The sequence below is a fragment of the Triplophysa dalaica genome, chromosome 19 (genome assembly GCF_015846415.1).
Source record: "Triplophysa dalaica isolate WHDGS20190420 chromosome 19, ASM1584641v1, whole genome shotgun sequence".
Classification (NCBI taxonomy): domain Eukaryota; kingdom Metazoa; phylum Chordata; class Actinopteri; order Cypriniformes; family Nemacheilidae; genus Triplophysa; species Triplophysa dalaica.
Genome location: NC_079560.1, coordinates 16,786,702 through 16,807,984, shown reverse-complemented (window position 1 = coordinate 16,807,984; position 21,283 = coordinate 16,786,702). Strand labels below are relative to the sequence as shown.

Here is a 21,283-nt window from a genome sequence, read left to right as displayed (position 1 = left end):
AGCTGCAGCGGCAGGGAGGAGGGCTTGAGCGAAGCAGGGTGAACGACATTAGCCAGGTGATTTCAAAGGGTGGAGCTGGAAATTCAGAACAAGGAGATTATTTAACTTCAGGGATCTCAAAGGCTGCCAGAACAACGTTCAGAAAATGTGAAAAGCGACTTGAGATGAAAGTGGAGGAGGCTACAGGAAAGACTGGAAAGAACGCACGGGAAACCATGAGGTTGTAGGTTTAAACTCTGCAGTTGAAGACATATCGGAAACACTTTCTTTGAAGCATGTATGTATAATGCATTATAAAAGTAGCTTTAAAACATTGTAATGCACCTTTAAATGCATCTTATAAATAATTGTTATTACAGTTAATACATTACAACACTTAGTAATTCATTGTTACACTACACATTTTAAATGGGTTATAATTCTTTACAACTACATATAATGCATTACAACACACATTATAAAGAATTATAATGCATTTTACACTTTAATAACTCTTTATAATGCATTATACATGCATGCTTCAAGCAAAGTGTTACCCACATATCTTCTGGGAATAGTTCACTGAAAAATGGAAAAATTCTGTCATCATTCATTTATCGTCATTACTGGATTGTGTTTTTTTTTGAGGGAGAGCAAGGTTATCAGTAGCGGCAGTTCCATTACTCTTCAAAATGCACAAATTGAGATAGCGCATTGACAATACGCCCAATGGAAACACGTCAATTTAACAAAAACCATGTATCGCAAAAAAGTAAATGCGAAAAAGGAATATTTCGCAAAACTGCAATGGAAACACTTTTTGTCGAATTTACAAGTCACATGGTGTACAAAAATAGTCACATGACCATTCGCGGTATGTTTTGGCAGAACATTTGGACAGATAGGATGTTAGGAATTTACATTAGGTAATATCTTATATGATGGCCCAAATACAGGAAAATGAGTGAGTGCAGTATGGAGTTTTATTAGAAACCAACTTACCTAATAGGAAAATATATAAGGAATAAATATATATATTCACTCTCTCTTTACAGTAGGTGGCACTAAGCACTAAAGTTGGCTTGCAACCAGCCATGAAACGTAAAAAGAAGAAGTGTGGCCAGAATGGCTTATCACAAGAAGAAACAAATTACACTTTAATTGCATAACATTGTTTAATTGAAACGCAGTAATTGCGCAATACTTTATTAATCGACATTTAGAAAATATAGTGTAAATCTGTAATAGAAACCTGGCTAATTAGAAGTTATTGTATGGCTTTAGAAAACATAGACTATACATCAGTGTTTGAATCGTGTTTTACTGTAAAAGTATAATTTTTGTCATTTTTTAGTTTTCAGTGTATGGAAAAAAACGGCTTTTACAATCTGCAAAACATATTTTGTGTCTACAACAATGTGAACTATTCCTTTGAATATATGAATACATTTGCATGTACGAAAACTCATTCAAATTTGCAATTGATTGTAATAAATAAAAAAATGAGATGGGGTAAGATGCTCTGTAAAACTTTGCTATAGTTTTGAAGCAGGCATGCCAGTAACTTACTATAGATTTGATTTCGACTTAAGCTTTATCAAAATTAAAACACTTTTACTTTTGAAATATAAAATGAGCAAGAAGAGGCTGGTCTAATTACTGGCATTACACTGCAAAAAATGTCATTCTTCCGAAGCATTTTTGTTTTGATTTTTAGTAAAAATATTGAAAACATCTAAAAAACTTCTCAAGACAATTAATCTTGTTTTATAAAAGAAAACGTAAGAAGTAGATAAATTTGTTTTTAAAACAAAATTGTAAATCAAATCTACAGTAAATTACTGGGAAACCTGCTAAAAAATTACAGCAAAGTTTGCAGTGTTTTATTAAGCTCAGTATGAGATAAACAGATCCATTAGGCACCTTCTTAAGAAATCAAATCACGTCGCATTCTAAAAAGAACATCTAAACTTCAGTATGTGCTGCGCATAATCTTCGGTACAGATGTTGAGATCTGTAAAAGCATCTGTTAAAAAAGTCTCATTAGAAAAATGTCTATTTTCAGTAGCTAAGGTTGCAAAAAAAGGCGAAAAAAAGGAGCAAGTGATGCGAGACTGAAATTTCTAAAGCCTGAATCCAGTCTGTAGGGTCCATCCGGCATTCCATTTGCTCACAAGGCGAGCATCACAAAGAAAATGTTAATGTATGTGTGATATTTGTGGAGTGTCCAGATGGAAAGAGTGTAAAGGAGAGGACCAAGGTCACAGGCGGACACACATACAAACTCTGCACAATCACAACTGAAACAAGAAAAAACACGAAAGCGAAGGAATGAAACGACCAAATCTTTATTCAACGCAAATAACAGCAAACTGGGACACGTAAAGATATAAAACAATACAAGGATACTGCTATTAGCCCAACAAACAAACTTCCACAACAGAAAGGAACACCTTGAATTCAAGATTTAACAGAAGCAACATTTTTGACTTGTACTGTCTGTCTTAGTGGCAGAGAAAACCACCAATCAAATGAGCGAACAAACTCTAGCATTCACAAAATTTGCTCCAATGCTGGCCGTACATCAACACAATACTTTTTTTACAATACTGTTTAAGACAGAGCAAAATGCTATATTTCAGAGAAATCTGCACACTTAAGCCAAGTACATTACCTTACAATCTCATACATCGTTTCCCAGGGTTCATTGAGTGTTGGCTTCCAGATGTGTTTGACAACAGTTCGCTTAAATTGCACCATGCATGTTACAAAATAACACCACAACATTGTAATCACTGTAAATATTTTTTCTCTGTTTATAATGTGGATGTGCTAAAAATTCTGGGAATATTGTAACTTGTATTGTACAGTAACTCTTCCTGTTTTACAGTTCTATGCACACGCACCCTTCTGACAAAGGTACTTAATGTGCCAGTACTTAAAGCTGCAATCTGTAACTTTTTGGGTGGTTAAAAATAAACTAAGACAAAATAAGGTTTTATTTGCAATGTTTCACAGGAAACGTCAGATGCAATTTGACTTCAAATCATGTAAAGGTAAGTGCATAAATTAGTTTTTTGTTTCAAACAGTTTGGACGATAGAGAGGAAAGTTACAGAGTGCAGCTTTAAAAACAGGTAAGCAAGAAGCTTGTAGACCGTTTCATCAGAGGCACGCCTGGACTGCATTAAACTTCTGGTCTGTGTTTTTTTATCGGTCTGGCTAGGGTCTAATAATTATAAAAACAATTTTATTTTTATTTCTGTTAATATTCATTTATATTATTATTGTATTGTACATCAATTGTATCAAAAACACGATTTGTTGAATTTTGTTTTATGTTCATTTTATTAAAGGTGGGGTGTCCAATATACGATTTATACTTGTTTAGACAAAGTCGGGCACAGTACCAAAACAACAATCAGCAGTAAGGTGCACAGGAGAGGATATTAGTGGATCCGAGCGCTGACGAACGCTAAAGATGTGGGTAGGGGTGTGTTTGTTGGCTCAGAGAAATCAGACACCCCGCTTTTAAAAAACAATTTGTTGAATGCGGCTTGTAGTTCATCGCATTTAAAGAAACTTTATGATAGTGGTTGAGCTTGGTATCGCGGTCTAAATTCAAAATATTGGAAAGGCAAGTTTAGCCAAGTAACGTTTTTTCTCGGTTTCTTTTAATTGTTTTCAGAAATATGTTACAGGCACTGTATAATTTGCAAATGTGTACCAAAAGTTAAGGGCAGTCCACGAACACGTGCATGCGCAATAATGTTTATATATATTCCTGCTTTTTAAACTGTCTATAGAAACAGCAACTATCTTCACAGTAAGAGGAACCTACTTAGAAACAGTCTGTACAAGAACGCAGACGCAAATCTTTGGCCAACTCAATTATGCACCGATGCATTCTGGCATCGTTGCTGATCTCCGAAGGGCACTACACATACCTTATTATTCAATTTAGTTCCTCCAACTGTTGCTCAGCCATGACAATACCTGACCTGAAAACTGACCACAGAGAAATACGATTTTACGCTAGTGTCCTGTGTAGCTCCAAGTCTCTTAATAATTAACAGAACATAGATTAAATTACAAAAAGCACAATCTAGCAAAAAGCAACCTCATTTCTGCAGCATCAACTAAAAAGTTACACTGGGGTCGGTTTCAAAAATGCATATTAAGGATCTAAAACACAGATCGACCAAACTCCTGCGGTGTCCGCCGGGCAAAAAGAAAGAAGATAAAACAAAAGGGGGCATTTGGATCAATTCAATTAGATGTGTTTGACTCAATAGCATCGAGCTTGGCTGCCGATCTGAGGACCTGAATCGGTAATACAGTCAAACGTATCAGATGTTTCACCGTTGGGGAATGTCTCAATCATTGCGGTCCGCCCCCAATGTGCTGGCAAATCACACGCTATGCAAATGCGATCTGTGTCATTAGTCATTAGCGTTTCTCAAATTGTCCAATCACAAATGCCCTCTTGACATTTTAATGCAAGAAACTAAATCGCGGAGTAAACGACGCAAGTGTGTGTTGGTGTGTGTGTGTATACAGTATACACCCACACATGTCATGCCATATCCATGGGCAAATCATCCCTCCTTCAATATCTCTAAAGGTCATTTGGCACAGCTGATAATTTGGCAATAATCATGATGTATGGCCCAGGCAGCAAGTCAAGTAAACATAGCAGTTTGTTTTGAGGCAGGAGGCTTCATCAATTCACTTTCGCTCCGGCACAGCATTTTTCTTGAGATTCCTTCTGACTTCTCCGACAGCAGCGGCGCGGCTTTGATTGCGAAGGCATACTGTATTCACGGCGTAAATCTCAGCAACTGTGCGTCTCATCTCAAAACCGCATTTATATCAAGGACATCGAATCAACCAGCGTGTCAGAGCAATTTCCACTGTTCAATTTGACTCGAGTCACGAGCGGAGAAGTGTCGCAATAACAAGATTTAGAGAGACTTGAGTCGTTTCCTAGACACGTTCTAGGTCACTTGTCCTATCAGCCTTTTGGTATTAAATCACAGTGTAACACGACGAAACGAAATAGCTAGCATGCGCCAGAGTGCTATGAGTGTTCACATGACGTGACGAACCACCAAGAGGCACGAAATTGATGTCGTCAAAACAAACCCACCGTCCTCGGTTGATAACGTTCATCTCGTACCGTCTTTTACATTAACAGAAGTACAAACGACGTCCTCTGGGTTTCTCCAGTTTATTATAGCTTGTCAAGAAGGAGTCTTCTCACAAAGAATAATTCGCTTATCAAAGCCAGACACTGTGGAAGGACCGCCAACTTTTATAAGATAACATCTACAAGGAATCACTTGTCTATGAAACCGCAAGGTTGAGTCAGACATCTCGACTCTGACGCTTTGGGACATGCAGTAAAATTGCTGAAGATTTTTTTTTTGATACAGTATGTACAGGGAGCCTGGCAGATTGAACATCTGCCTCTTCACAGTAAACTTTTGAAAAGTGCACACAAGGTGGTACATCTGGCAGAGTAGTCTTATTAGCCGATGCGATAAACATGATCCAGAATGATCCGGGTCAGTTCTGGAACAAGGGGGCAGTAAGATGCACGTTTTAAAGCAAGACATGGAATAGATCAGTAAAAGTTTCAGCAGTTTTTCAATTAGCATCCGGCAGTGATAAAATGACCAATTAGCATTTTTTACTCCATTAAGCTTCACTCAAATGACAGCTAACGTCGCTTATAAACGTTAACATCACTAAAATGTACTGTACATTTTTCTGTCACCCTCTCGAACACGTAATATTTCACTTATCTGTGTGTGAGAAATCCTACATATCTGACGAATATGTTGACGTTTACAGAACGATTACGGTAATCGACACGACAATGTTTCCCAAGTTTTGGATTTCAAGTGGGCTGACGATTTCTAAAATATTACTACTTCTAATATTTGATTCGACTATCATGCCACTACATAGCTCTACCCAATATTGTTTTTGTACATTTGTACTGACGCTATAAAGGTTATATCTTTTACGGTAAAAAACATAGATCATGTATGCCATTTTATATGCAGTTAGCTTAAATGCCTTAACTCCTATATAAATATACATCTTAGATGTGGCTTTATTTTATGTTTAGCACTAATTGCGTAGACAATCAATACTGAACCACCATTGGATCTAGCCCTACTGTAGCTCATATAGGATGAAGAGGAGCCTACACATACGCACTCCGGATACACGGCTATTTTAAGGGCCACTACAAGATACAAAAACATGAACCGTAATTCAGAAAGATAACACATTAGCGTTGTGGAGGTGATGTAGCTAATGAAGAGATTGTCATGCATTAATTTATTCTTTATACATCCCATGTATTTTGTTATGGAAACAACCTCCTCATGTCTTATCTGCACTCAAATAAAAAGTTTGGTTGTTTCAACCCACGGTTGGGTCAAAAATGGACATCAAAGGTTTGAGTTAGCCCATATTTTAAAACAACTCAACATTTTTTTAGAGTGTAGGATATTAAAATAAACACAGGTCATATTCTTTCTTCTGCTCATAAATATTCATATTAAAAATGACGAGTGAGATTCTACGTAGTGTGTCTAAAGCTATCGATCAACAGCTACGTCAATGGTTCATGAAATGAACGAAATGTCAAAGTTAATGCTTTTTTGCTTAATATAGCTTGCTGTCACAAAAGTACATACTTTACGCGACTTTTTTTGTTTATCTACAAAAAAATGTCTTGATTTTAAATTCACATGTAAACCTGGCACTTTCTAAGTGAATGCAAAGGATATTTTTGTCCAAACTCAAGTTCCATAAGAAAGTCGATCACACTGTGTGAAACAAATAAATACACGAATAAATAAAAAATATTCATAAATAAATCCATTGATAGAGGACCACTGGTAACTCATAAATATGTACACACATCCACTCTGTGTGTATGTTCTCAGATTAACATATTAAAAAAACACTAAGAAAACTACTCGCAAAACGTCGACATATCATACACCGGAAACAACGATGGTGGCTTGCCGTTGCAAAAGTAATGAGTTTATACAATTAAAATATTAACAGCAATAAAAATAGTGCATTCCCAAAAAAAGAATACTGGATTGTTCGATAAAGAAATTAAGAAATTGGTATAAATATCATAGCCAGCATCACCTTAGCATGAGGTAATGGAATTCGAAGCATGTACCTCCTGGTGTGGCACTGGACCCGGGTCTAAAGTCAGGCCTTGAAATTCCTCACAACTGAAATACTTTACAGCCTCCTACGGTGAAATAATTGAAACCGAACAGTTTCTCCGTCCCGTCGGCCATGATCAAAACAACGTCGACCGGCCCAGCGCCTCACAGTTAGCCGTCAGCATTAAATCAACTCGCACGCAGCAGAACACCGAGTTTAATACCTACCTGTGAGAGTTCATTCAACGCTGACGTTTTTCATTAGGTAGGCGTACGCTCGAAGACAATGTCAGCATGTGCCAAACTATTCATCTCTGCGGGCGAGTGATTAAAAAAGGCACAGTTTCTTTATCTCGCAGCCTGCTCAGGCTGTTTAAACAATAAGAGTCACTGGACAGGTAAATGCACGGAGAAAGCCCGAAAAAACATGATTCTAGATGATTTTGCTTTGCGTCTGCGGTGTGCTGGGAAAGGACGGTTATTAATGATGCTTACAGACATCGCTACTGGCTGCTTAGAGGCTGAAGGTGCTCGCCGGGGCGACAGACAGCCAATGGTGACGGGAGTTTTCCTCCGGTGATACACAGTGTGATAAAGCGGGTATGTAATGATCATCCATACAAGACCGGTCAAAAAAATGAATCATACTTGAACTCATGCAACAAAGGAAATGACACTGGAAAAACAAAAACAACAAACCAGTAAACCAGGACTGGTATCTACAAACCAATGAATTTAAAAAAATTAAATTAAACGTGTGTTTTGAAAGCAGTAGCCTCACGTCGCCAGCTAAGACTGGAGTGGCAGCTTTTTTGCGATTTGGTTCATTTTTGAGGGCTGGATCGGATGATGGTCGGCTTTCTGTTGACATATGTGGCCCAGTACCCCAGGTTGAAGATGAAGAAGAGGACGGGAAAGATAATACGAGAGATCTTGTCCACTTTGCTGACGCGATTGTACGACTTACTCACTCCCTCCGGCACGTACTCGCCATCCATTTTGGGCAACCGGATCTCTCGGACCGGCTGGGACGGGGTGGACGTGGTGGTGGCGCTCTTGGCGACGGTGGTCAGTCCTGGGTCTTTGGCCACGCCCATGCTGTAGGTGGTTCCCACGATGTTGAAAGTGTTGTTGGTCTTTTTGGAGAAGGAAGAAGACTCTCGTCTCTGTGGAAAAAATGAGGACGATGATGATGGGAAAAGGAAAAGTGCAGTGCAAGCTCTCTCGTGCAAAAGTTTAACATTATTTGTCTAACTAACAGCTCATTGTATTTTCATCTTACTGCCCAAAATACAACAAATTGAACAAATTGGGGTAAAGCATGTACAATTTATCTACTTTTTATTTGATTGGAGAGAGAATCGAGTAAAGAAACTATTTATTCACGATAGCATCTGACCTGAAAGGCAAAGCTACTTTTTATTCATTTTGGTGATAACATATTTAAAGTAATGACATTTTAGGAAAAACCTGCAGCAAGCTATAAACATGTATATTACTGATTTCGTAGGATATACAATGGTTTAGTTGTGATATTTTAGCTGGCTTGTGTTATGCTGTTATCCCTGCGCCGTGGCAGAGGCTTTGCTTGTTTGCTATTGCTTTACTGACATTTATCTACTGTGTGGAAATACCTTCAAGCTAAATCCCGATGTGCTCATCCACTTCTCCAATCGGGCAAATATCTGGGTACTGTTATGTTATGACTGCAGGACGATAAAAGCGCTTTTTCAGTTCTCTTTTGACAACTGCTATGATTCATTGGCCAAGGCTATGGTGGGATTCATCCTTGAAACCGTGGGCATCCTCAAACTCCAGATAAGAGATTTTGTGTAGGTAAATGAAATTGGAAAATAACTGCACTGTCCCCCACGGTTTGTACATAAATCAAAAGGAGTGCGAAGAATCCCACAGCCATCACGGATGCTTATAACAAGCGTGCGGGTCAAAAGTTGACTTGCTGTCGTGACATGCTTTTCCATTCGGCTAAACACAGTATTTTTCCACACAATAGGACAATTTAAGGACAAAACCTTGAGTAGTTCTTCTTTATTAAGCACCTGTAATCCAGTTTAAGCAAAAACTATTAACGCTGAGATAGTCCTGCCACATACATATTTAATAGAGATGTATTGGCTTGATCAATTTGTTAACAATCTGGCTATGACATAAAATAGACTTTTTTTAAAGGATAGTTCACCCAAAGATAAAAATGATGTCATCATTTATTCACTCTATATTGTCAAAAGCTGTATTCTTCTTCTATTGTGACACAAAATGAAGAAATGTCTCAACAAAAAGTGGTTTTGTGTTACCAAAGCTCTTCAGAATATCTTTTTTTGTGCTCTGCAGAAGAAGAAAAGTCATACAGGTTTGGAATGATGATGTATAATTTTCATTTTGGGTGACGTATCCCTTTACCTGTGTAAATGTCTGCTGCATATTCCAATGTTTAATAATTAAAACTAAATGAAATCTGTACACAATATAGTTCCAATATGGTCAGACATCCATCTGAAAATATTAAAGTGATAAACCCCAAGAAGCCAGTGAGCTTATACAGAGGGCAGGTGCTGAAAGAAATTTGGTTTAAAAGAGACATTGTGTACATGTCCTATTGATTATGGCAGTAGTTATTCATTAAATGATGATTAAATAATGAAGAACAGCATTGTAACCGGGCATATGTCCAGATGGGGGGTGTAGTCGAGCACACTTTATGCATTTTAAAAACCTGATTCAGATTCCACAGAGCCGTGAGAGAGAGAGAGAGAGAGAGAGACGCGGCAATGAATGTTCACATTTCTAGAGTGTCACATGATTCATGGAGCCTTCAGTTATGATTTTTCTTTTAATTCTATAAATTCTTTACATTTTTCCATTGCTGTGAAAACTCTCTCTCAATGGCTCTGGGTTTCTGGGCCTCTGGGGTGGAACCATGCCGTACAGTCGCATAAAGCTCCTGAGGGGCCGATAACGCTATCAGCGGGTACGTTTCATTCTTTGTCAATTCCCAAAAGTGAATTGTTTTTCTTGTTATTTCAAAGCAGAGATGAATCAGACAGCTTGAGGAAGCTAAATAAATGCGTGTTCCTGTTAAATCACTGAAGCTGTTTTTGTTGAAATATGACAATAAGCAAAATAAGCCCAGGAAAAGATCATACAGTTGCACAAACACACACACTAGGGTGGTCTGGGTAGTCGGTGCTCCCACGTCTCTGAGATTATCTAACCGAGCTTCAATTTTTGTGTCACGATCATTTGTATGGATGGCAGAACAGGAAATTTAGTATGCCAGTAAACAAACAAAGTCTTTAAAAAGCAGACCTACAGGAGAAATAAACACAAAACTGATGTACTGTCCAGTGTAACTATGCATGCTCATATTATATTTTGAGAATCTGTTTTTAAAGAAATAGTTTACAAAAATGTATATTTGGGCTTATTTACCTTTATGATTTTATGTCTTTGATGGAAATCAAAAGAAGCTATTTTCCATACATTTTCCGTTTTATGCGGGGAACTTAAAAAAACCTTAGTCGGTATGTTTTTATCATGCATTCTTATTCTTATTTTAAAGCATGAAAAAACGAGATTTGAATGTTTGCAATATTTGCACATATTTTCACCATACAACAGCTTATAGGATATAGCAATGGAGTGTTTGATGTGCAACTATGCCATTTATCACTTTTAAAATTAAAAGTGATAAAAAACTAAAATTAAAATAAAGTGTTTCTTTTTACTGAAATCAAATATTGACCTAACAATGATTGGAAAAACTTAAACTAAACAAAAAATTAAAATGTTGCCTCAAAATTTTACTTAAATTATAATAGTAAACAAAAATAAAACTACAATAAAAATAATTAATCTTATCTAGCAACACAAATCAAATAAATTATAAAATGACAAAAGCATAAAACAAAATGGCTAAACATTTCACTAAAATTATCATGAAAACTAAAAATCTTAAATTAAAAGCTAAATTAAAATATGAATAAAACTAAACTCAAAACTATAATAATTCTGATCAAAATCCATTCATATACATGAATTAGCTTATTGTATGTTTATCCACTGAATTGACCTCTATGTGCAGTAATAAAGGGTTTAGGTTTATATGAGGCCTTAGAAAAATACTTTCACTGAATACTGATTTTTTTAAGCCGTACATGTAGTAGTTTTATATGTACTTGACTTGTGAAATCTGGAGTCACCATTCACTTTCACTGTATGGAAGAGAACAGAATGAACATTGTGCTGCATTTTGGACAGAAAAAAATCTATTCATATGGATTTGAATTGACATCAGGATGAATAAATGATAAAAGAATTTCAAGCTATTCCTTTAATCTGCATAAAATAGCGTGTTATGAATAAGCAAAATATCGTCTTTAAATGCTGGTTTCACAGTTTCTCATAGCCTTGATGAGTTTGACTCAATAAAGATCTCTAAATGTGTCATTTAGTCACACACTTAGGACACAATAAAGGATTTGGTTGCCGTTAAAGCAGCATAGGAGAATCTGATGGGCGAGTATTTGAAATGGCATAATCATCGTCCATGGCACAGTAACTGCGTGCATCCATTTTAATGACTATTTAAGCCTCTGATCAGTTCAGAAATGAACTGGGAAAAGCGCAGCGGACAGCAGAAGCTGAATCCACAGTGGCAAAGTATGCAGAGTTTAGCTTTATGAGTGATTTGACAAAGTAACTAGAGCTGCTTGTTTGACCGTTATAAGAACAATCGTGTTATACGACGTGATCTTACAGAAAACCGTAACTTTTACGAGGTGCCGTTTTTGTCTAAAACTGTCCAATGTGGCCAGAGTCCATATATTCCTCTTCGTAACACATTGTGTTGCATCTTCTGGCAGGACTGACAAAGCGCTACGCCAAAGGAAGAACAAAAAAACAATTTGTGGCCCCAGTGGACCTCCAATAAGAGAAAAGAAACGCTTGACACCAACACAAATGGGAGACTGAAGAGAAACCGCTCAGCTCAGCATTCTGCAGTGGGAGATGCCAGACCATTGGCTCTGTTTTCTAATGCCAATATCTGTGCGAGGGATCTCACAGTGAGGACTGGAGCACGCTGCTTTCTCAATCACACGCCATCGATCCCTGCTGCTACATCAGCACCTGAGTCTCTAAATCACAGTCTGGGCTTATGTCAGCATTAGGAGAGGATCCCTGGTACAAGTCCAACACGAGCCGCACTGATTCAACTGTTACTTTTGGCTTAGGTCTCATTTGCATCGTGTATTGGCAAGATAAGCTCCCGGAGTACACTGAGAACATACTTTGATGAGGATAAATACGTGTTCGACACAAATGCTGCAATACAAGCACTTTTGTTCTGTGAGAACCAACAGAGAGACAATAAGGAGAGAGAGAGAGAACATTTAATTATGTATACAAGTGCTAAGATGTTTCATTGGATTGTAAAATTCCTTATTAAAAATCAAATTAAAAGTATAAATTACCCAATGCACAAAGCAGCAAATGTACAAAGATGCAAAGAAAGCTTAGATTAAAAAATTTATGGGACATCTGAACAACTAAAGGTGAAGTTTCTTTCTTCCCAAGAACAGAAAAGAAGATATTTTGAAGAGAGTTAACCAAACAGCACTGGCCCCCATTCACTTCTAATGTACAGAGCTTTCCTGTAGCTCAGTGGTAAGAGCATTTCGATAACAACGCAAGGTTATGGGATCGATCCCAGGGGATTGCGGATACCTAAGTATAAATATATAGGATAATGCATTGTAAGTCGCCTTGGATAAAAGCGTCTGCCAAATGCATAGATGTAAATGTAGATACAAAACCAATACAAGTGAATGGGGTCCAGTTAAAGGGATAGTTCACCCAAAAATGAGAATTCTGTCATGAATAACTCAGTTTTTCAATGTTACAGACCTGTATACAGTTCTTTGTTTGGTTGAACACAGATAAAGATATTTGGACAAATGCTTGTCACCAAACATTGACTACCATAGTAGGAAAAATGACAATGGTGGTCAAAAGTGCCCCAGTACTTTATGCAGTCCTACATTCTTTAAAATATTTTTAAAATATAATTAACAAAACAATAACGTTTTGGGGACCGGAGAACTTTTGAAAACTTCTCTTTGAATACATAACATTTAAAACGGTGATGTCATGCACATGTTCAATCTGCTGCCTAGCGTACATAATACAGTGTTTTTATTTGTTTACGTGGATGGTTTTGACCATATTGTTGTATCTAAAGCAAAACTTCTGATTTTAGCGCATGTGTTGAGCACAACATTGTACCAAGTACTGTATATTTACTGTAAGCAGTGAGGTTGTGTTATACATTAGAATGAATATTCCAGGATGAGAGGCGCTAGACTCCACCACTTCAGCTGTAATATAATAATAACATACAGCCATACCACCACAGAAAAATAGTAATGGATCCCTCAAGTTTTGCATTTAATATGTAATCTTAACATGTATTGTGGCAATTCAAATACAGTGTGTTGAATTTAAACAGAAACAAACCTCAGGAATGACATAAAGTCCCTCAACGCCAATGTGGAAGAACAGAAGAATGCACAGACACATGAAAGCAGTAAAAAAAAAAAACAGGATTATTTCCTTCTTTTTTCCATTTTTGAACTGAAATACACATTTACGTAAAGACATCAGTATTCTGTTGGTTAAACATTTCTCTTTTTTTTGCAAATAAATATAAATCATTTTTTCATTCAGAATTTGGTAGAAATTTTGTCACTAGTTCACAGAAAGAAAAATATATATAATTTTGAAAATTCTACAACCTAGAAATAGCAATTTCAGAAAAATAATAATTTGATATATTTGATATAATAAAATGATAATAATTTTGGTGTAGTCTCTTAAATTTTTCACCGCTGTATTTTTGATTATTCATCATGCATCGTTGATTTATCATCATTCTTCCACTACCTTAAAAACTGAAATAGAACATTTCTGTTCTACAATTATGACAAATTGCTATTAGCACCTAGGACTGAAAAATATCTGTTTCATAAAAAAAAATTACAAATAAAACATATGTGAAAAATGTTGCAATCTATCAAAAAATATATAATAATATTATTATAAGAAATTTTAAATAAATATATAAGGCAAATTATTTTTATTTAAAATGAATCAACATGAAATATTATTTACATGGTATTTATTTGTTTAGCAAACTATTCAGTCTTTGTGTGAAACACAATGATACCATCTTCAGCTAGTAGTTCACTTTCCCCGGAGGCCTCTTGGATTAGTGGCTTGCAGAGGGCAAGATGGAGATATTGCAGATTAAACCTGCATCCTATTGTCTACCAGACCAGATCTTTACCTTTTACAATACATTCCCCTATTGAACAATTGATACGGTTTATACTCTCCTAATACCATAATTGAATGCAGAAAATATCTGGCTGGTGTTCAATTAGCAATCCTTTAATATCACCATTCGTTATTCGCTTCATCAAATATCCAAAATGTTTTCCTCGCCGTCTTGACAGCATCTCTGTTTTTTCCTGAGGACATGCTCAGATTAACGCAGGCAGACTCTGCATTCCTGCTGTGCAAAGAAATATCCCCTATTTCCATTTGCATCTGTTAAATTTCTCATGTGAAGACCCCATCTACAAGGCCACTGGTAATAGGAGCTGAATATAATGCTGAAGATATCTGTAGGGGTGTTTTTCTAATGACAAAACCCCATAAGCGGTCACTGGGGAAATATCACATTTTCATATATTACCACTTTAATATGCTCCAGTCAATTTAAATTAAGTGAAGATCGTGCCAACAGGGTTTTCAACCCTGCCAAAACCTTAAGGAGGCCAAACATCTTCGAAAGAAATGAAACTTTATGACGATGAGCCGGGTTACACATATAATTACTCTTTGATACATGTTCTAGCATTTCATTTTTCCTGACAGCTTTGACAGTCATTGGTGATGTGACGGGCAGATCACTGCAAAACAGATCGCAATATTCACAGAGAGAGAAGAATCTCTTTAAGTTGATTCAAATCTTGATGGATTGCTAATAAAATCTATCTAATTGGATAACAGCACATACGTCTATTCTAGGATTGGGTTTTATCTAAGAATCATGAATTCATGTTATCAGTCTCTGATTTCAGATTTTTGTGAGAACAACACACACAAAACTAGAACACAAGAACATTGCTCAGAAGAGTATCAACTTAAATTCCTGGATGACAAATACACAAAAATGTTGACATGGGGCTGTGAAATCGCCTACAAGTTTTAGAAAATATTTCAGCAATGTTAAAAAACATTCATTTCAAAGCGCAAAGCTTTTTATTTCTCCTAAGCAATTTTAAGAGAAACATCTTAGGCTACGTTGATAATCTGAAACTTGAAGTTATGAAAGAGTAACATCCGAGCAATAACCATCTACCTTTGGGTTGGTATATTGTATATAGATGTTTATTGATTCATTGAAAATATAATAAAACATTTTTAAGTTCATATTGAAATCTGTGTGAATACACTCACCAGAAGATATTTTGAGACAAACTCCTCTGAAACTGGGGTATTGTATCATTTCAGAATGAGTCTCAATATCCTCTCAATTTAATAGCATTTCAATATTTGCAATTTTTCTTTCCAGTGGGTGGCACCCATTAATTTTACAGTCGTGCATTTAGCCTGCATATTGAGTTTAAGAAATGTGGCAAAGCACAGGCTCAACTGTATGCTAACATTTTAAGACAGCTTCAGTGGGCTACTGGGATGACAATGTATCGTTTCCTCACAATGAGGCTCTGTGTTACATACTGTTTGTCAGGCAGAATGAATTAAACATGCTTTAAGTCTTTCATCTAGGTAACTGCTGTCTCTTCTGCACGACTGTTCCCTTTAGTCCCCTTCTGCTGTCTCACATGCTTAACCTATTTTCAGTGTTTATTTGGGTAAGCATTAGCATAGATGCAACAATCGAAATTAGCATTTCCCATGTCAAAATGCATCCCAATCCCTCCACAAACCCAAATTTAAACAACAAATGGAAACAACGGCACTCTTCAAACTGTCACTGATGGCATGATTTATGGGTACTAGCTTAAAATATATAGTATGTTTATGCCTAGGCAGAGAATTAATAAGTAATACAAATAATAATAGCTATATATTAAAAGGAAATATCTATACAATAAATCTATATCTATATACTGTTAATCTATACTATATACTTTTGAGGGTTTATTCTAACTCACAAGAAACATTTTCGATCAATATATTTATACACTGCCTATTATTATAATAAGAACGACTTTTACGTTATTAAGAGAGCGATTTCTGAAGCAAATTTGTTTTCTCACAGGCTTGCAGAGATAGAATCACATAAAAAAAGTTAATGATTGGTCTATTTTCACGTTTTTTGAGTTAGCAGATGCACAAGAGACCCGATTTGAGCAATTAAACATAAAAAAGTCTGTTTTTCATGAAATCACCCCTTTAAGGGATGAAAATTATTTATTTATTTTCTCGACCTCATGTCAATTCAAACTTGCATGACTTTTTTATTTGAACATATTTGAAGGACCTTGGTAACCAAACTGCATCGACTCCATTGACTTCCATCCTCTGAACACAAATCTTCTGCCACATGTCTCAAAATATCTTCTTTTGTGGTCCGCATAAAGTAAGCCATAAAGGTTTTGAACAACATGAGGGTAAAAATATTTTTTGGGTTAAAATATCCCTATAATTTTGTGTGAGGCACAGTATCCGTAGTTATACTCCCCTGATCAACATACTGGAACAGTGTTAGCGATACTTTGAAAGACTACCACGGCTAGTTCCCGCTAGGTTAAATCACACTGACCCCAATCTGTAATGTCATTCTATGCTTTAAAGACGAGTAAACCCTGTACGGCACAGGGGTCAGTGTCCGACTCAAAGCAGTGCTGGGAAATTACAGTCTACTATGAGTGTAGTAAGCGGCCTCCAGTTAGTGTCGAGTGATGTTTAGTAACGTCAGTAGTTACACAGCTCTCACACACCAAGAAAAGGAACAATTCACCTTGCTCTGATCACACCCTATCGCTCAGCGACCTCATCAACCCTTCCTGTGAAGCGAGAGCCGGTTTGCTTTCTCATTACAGGCCCAACATTCGATACCAACCCATTTCTTGTTCTTTTCCACCTTCTCTTTGCTCTTTTCTCAAAACATATTCTTTTTCTTCCTGCTTGTCTCATCTAGTTTCTTCATCGCTTGTGCTGCCCTTTCTTTCTAACTATAGCAAATCAGTTTTCGGCTTTCTTTTTAACCATAGACCCCAGTGAGCCTGTTTTCAATTTATCTTTCATCTGTGTGCTTTCTTCTGCTTTCTATCATTCTCTTTTTGGCTATAAATAGCCATTCAATTTTCTTCCATCGCGAAGGTCCAGCAATTTCAAACTGTCTCTTCCTATAGCTCTGTTTCGGGCGGACCACCGACACAAGAGGCCTGGGGCCTGTCGTTAGAGGAGCTTGCTGAAGCTTGTCGCATGTAACCAATTATTACCAGCTCAACTCATGCAGCCCACCCGGAGACCACACCGGTCTGTAACACAATGTGGAAAAGAACCATGGTTTTCAAATAAATATTTGTTCTGAAAAACAGACTTTGTATCTCTTGCTGTAATGTTAATTCATTTCTGCGCAAAAATTCACGTCGTGGTCCTGATCACCCTGTCGGTAAACAATCCTTGTTACTTATTTCAGATGCATTTCAAGGGGCTGAGCAATTTTGGAAAACATGGAACAGTCCACCCAAACAATGAAAATTCTGTCCGTCATTTCATTCTTAAATTGTTCCTAATCTGTATACGTTTCTTTGTTCCGTTGAAAACAACGAAAGATACTTGGATGAATGTTAGCAACTGAAATTTCGGGGGCACTTTTGACTACAATAGTAGAAGCAATTATATATTTTTTGTTCTGTTCAACACAAATGTATACCGGTTTGGAACTACTGTACGGGAGCAATTCATGACAGAATTTTCATTTTTTTTATCCCTTTTAAGGAATAGTTCACCAGAAAATGCATAATTCAATTAATGATACATTGAAAGCTTTACATGTCTTTAGTTCTTGTGCGTCTCATGGCAGTACAGTATATTCTATGACAACCAGTTATGAGACACGCAAGAACAGATGAGATTTGAAGTTATCGAAGTGGCTCCATATTTAATTTAAGCATTCAAATGTATGTACGCGCTTAATAACCTCAATAGAATTATTCGCTTCAAAATGCATGTATTAAGCCCCCCTTCTTTGTATTACTTTAATGCCGGATTCCATTTAAGATAACATGACATCATTGACAATATAAAACAAGTAATGTTCAGTGAGTAAATTATGAGAGCATTTTTATTTGTGTGAAATATCGATTTGGTGATGGAACCTTTAAAGTGGGTTTAGAATTGAAAGAAGATGATTTTTCACTTAATTTCAAGTTTGAAAAAGTTTCACTTCATTATTATATTAAAACAGCATTTAAAATCTAATTTTTTCCTCTCAGCTTCAACTTCTATTGTCCAAGTCTAGCCTTGCTATCAGTATTGCATTGTTCTATCTTGTCTTTTGAGAGACACATCAGCTGCTCTCAAAACTTCCTACATATGCACAAAGTTTCCCTTCTATCGAACAGTTAATGAATAAGTAAAGTGCTTCTCGGCCCTTACACATGGGTTACTACAGCAGGACAAAACGGGAATTTATATTACTGGTTCGCAGGTACAACATCTCTTCATCCTGCGAGCGATACAGCGACTCACTCAGCTTTCTCTACTGCAATTTCCATCCATTAGCTCTGAGCACTTCATTTTTCAAAGGTTATCAGGTCCAGGACAGAAGCTGGCAATAATCAAGAGTAAGCAATGGCGCTGGAGAGAGAAAGATTGCCGGCAGCATCCAACTATTGAACAACCTCAGTGAAAATTACAATGGTGACGAGCTTGCTAACAAGAAAGCCCGCTTTTGTTCTGGATTTATGTGCTGAATGTTTATTGTGCGTTGTGATGTACGCTGCAAGAAATAGCCGGAATATTAAACAGTGATTGATCACGGAACTGAATGTACTTTTAAACTTGAGCTTTTTGGATTCTGAAAGTCTACAGTCCCCTGCAATCTCACTTAAATTATGCTCTTAGAAATAATAACCATTTTATTAGGTAGTGAATTTGTATTATTTTCTATTCCGTGCCTCACAGTTTTTTGCATGATGCCACGAGAGAGCGTTTTGCTCCATTCTGTAGCATTCAATCTAGTTTGAATGCAAGAATGCACTTGTGCGAACACGTCCTTTACTTAAGAGCTGTAATATCTAACAGCGGCCTGAATCAGCATTTAGTCTAAATCCCGAGCGGCCCAAAGCATAAACAATAGAACAATAGAGCCTTTTTCAAAACAAGCATTCATTTCATTTGAATTGCACACTTTATCATTTATTAGTCTGGCACTTATACTATATTATATTATATATTATATTCTACCTACCCTCTGCTCCTGGGCCTCTTTCTGACCATCCCAGGCCCAGCTGCGCTTGGTGAAGTAGTTGACCGTCGCAAACTCAATGAGGGCGGAGAAGACAAAGGCGTAACATACGGCCATAAACCAGTCCATGGCTGTGGCGTAGGCAACCTTCGGAAGTGAGTTCCTGGCACTTATACTCAACGTTGTCATTGTCAGGACTGTTGTAACACCTGAAACCAGAAAGAGGAAATATTTAATGTACGTACAGATCAGTGATACATCCAAATACGCAGTGACACTTTTACATTTATGCATTTGGCAGATGATTTTTCAAAGCAACCAATTAGAACCACAGTACGGGAGGACTCGTGCTTGTTGATAAAGTTGATGTTGTCCATAGACATCATTAATGTCATAAATGTTTCATGAGCGTGGAAACCATCAGAGATCCGCATTTCGATTTTCCATAGAACACAGTTAGTTCTTCCCATAGAAGAGCTCCAAGATATATTAAAGATAACCTCCGTATTGATAACAGATAGACAAAACATTGGTCTTTACAACGTAAGAGGATAAAGTGAGCCGAAAAAGTGGTGTTTGAATTGCATTCGATAATGTTGTGGGGACATTCAAGGACAGACACACTTATGATATAAAGCACTTTATTGTGTAAAGCATCACAGTGGACTTCGAAATAAGCTCTTAGCTCTGGGGTGAATGCCAATGCGCTCGAGTGTCAGAGGTTAAAAGACGCATCCTTGTAATAGATGGGAGCTTTTAAAGGGAAGCGGAGTAAACATTCCCCAGGGAAATGTTCTCCCCTCAAACCACAATAAGATTCATAAGCCTATACTGTACGGCACTTAAATCACAACATGTTCTCATTAAACAAGGTGTGTCCTTGTGTAAGCATCCATACATTTTATTTACTAGTATACATTCTATATATGTTCAATTTAGTTAACTGGCGAGTGCTGATTTAGTCCCAAACATATATTTTGTATCAGTCCATCGTATTATCGGTTGAAACTATATTAGGACAATGCTTAACGCTGAACTATACAGTAAAAATAAAACACAGGATGCACAAAACAACGCCCTTTCAAAAGTACTTTCTTCCTGTTCCGAATCAAGGTTATTATAGACCGTTTTGATAAATGTAAACAACATTGGTCCAGAAGCACTTCCTGTTTTTTATTTCACACATAAAATAAAATATAAAATCACTTTAACATGGTCATATAGTTCTAAATGTTCCATTAATTGTATTTTGTTCTGTTTGAAGTGCTTCTGGACCATTGTTGTTTACTTCTTGCAAAATTGTCTATAGTTTAATAAAACCAAAACTACAAAAAAATGTTTATTGAAATCAAATAAAATCTTGGCCTAAACATTATCTGAAAATATTATAAAAATAAATAAATGCATCACAAAATAATAAAACTAATAAAATGGTAAAGTCACATAACAAAAATGATAACAATAACTAAAACAAATTTGAACTTTTAATTAATAAACAAAAAATATAAAAATAAAAGCTAATTCAAAATATATATTTATAAAAAATCTAAACGCTGTTGCTATGTCTCTGTACTTAT

The 21,283-nt window shown here is 36.5% G+C and overlaps 1 protein-coding gene across 3 annotated transcripts in view; it reads right to left on the bottom strand.

The window, feature by feature from the left end:
- Positions 1 to 2,211: 2,211 nt before the first annotated feature.
- The window catches only part of gabra3 (gamma-aminobutyric acid type A receptor subunit alpha3), a 135,545-nt gene continuing 116,473 nt past the window's right edge, over positions 2,212 to 21,283 (bottom strand). For all 3 annotated transcript variants that reach the window (XM_056731536.1, XM_056731537.1, XM_056731534.1), the window contains exons 9-10: positions 19,710 to 19,915; positions 2,212 to 8,346 (exon numbers count right to left, since the gene is read on the bottom strand). In XM_056731536.1, coding sequence (XP_056587514.1) covers positions 8,005 to 8,346; positions 19,710 to 19,915 — 548 coding nt within the window. In that variant the 3' untranslated portion in view covers positions 2,212 to 8,004. The remainder of the gene's footprint in view (positions 8,347 to 19,709; positions 19,916 to 21,283) is intronic.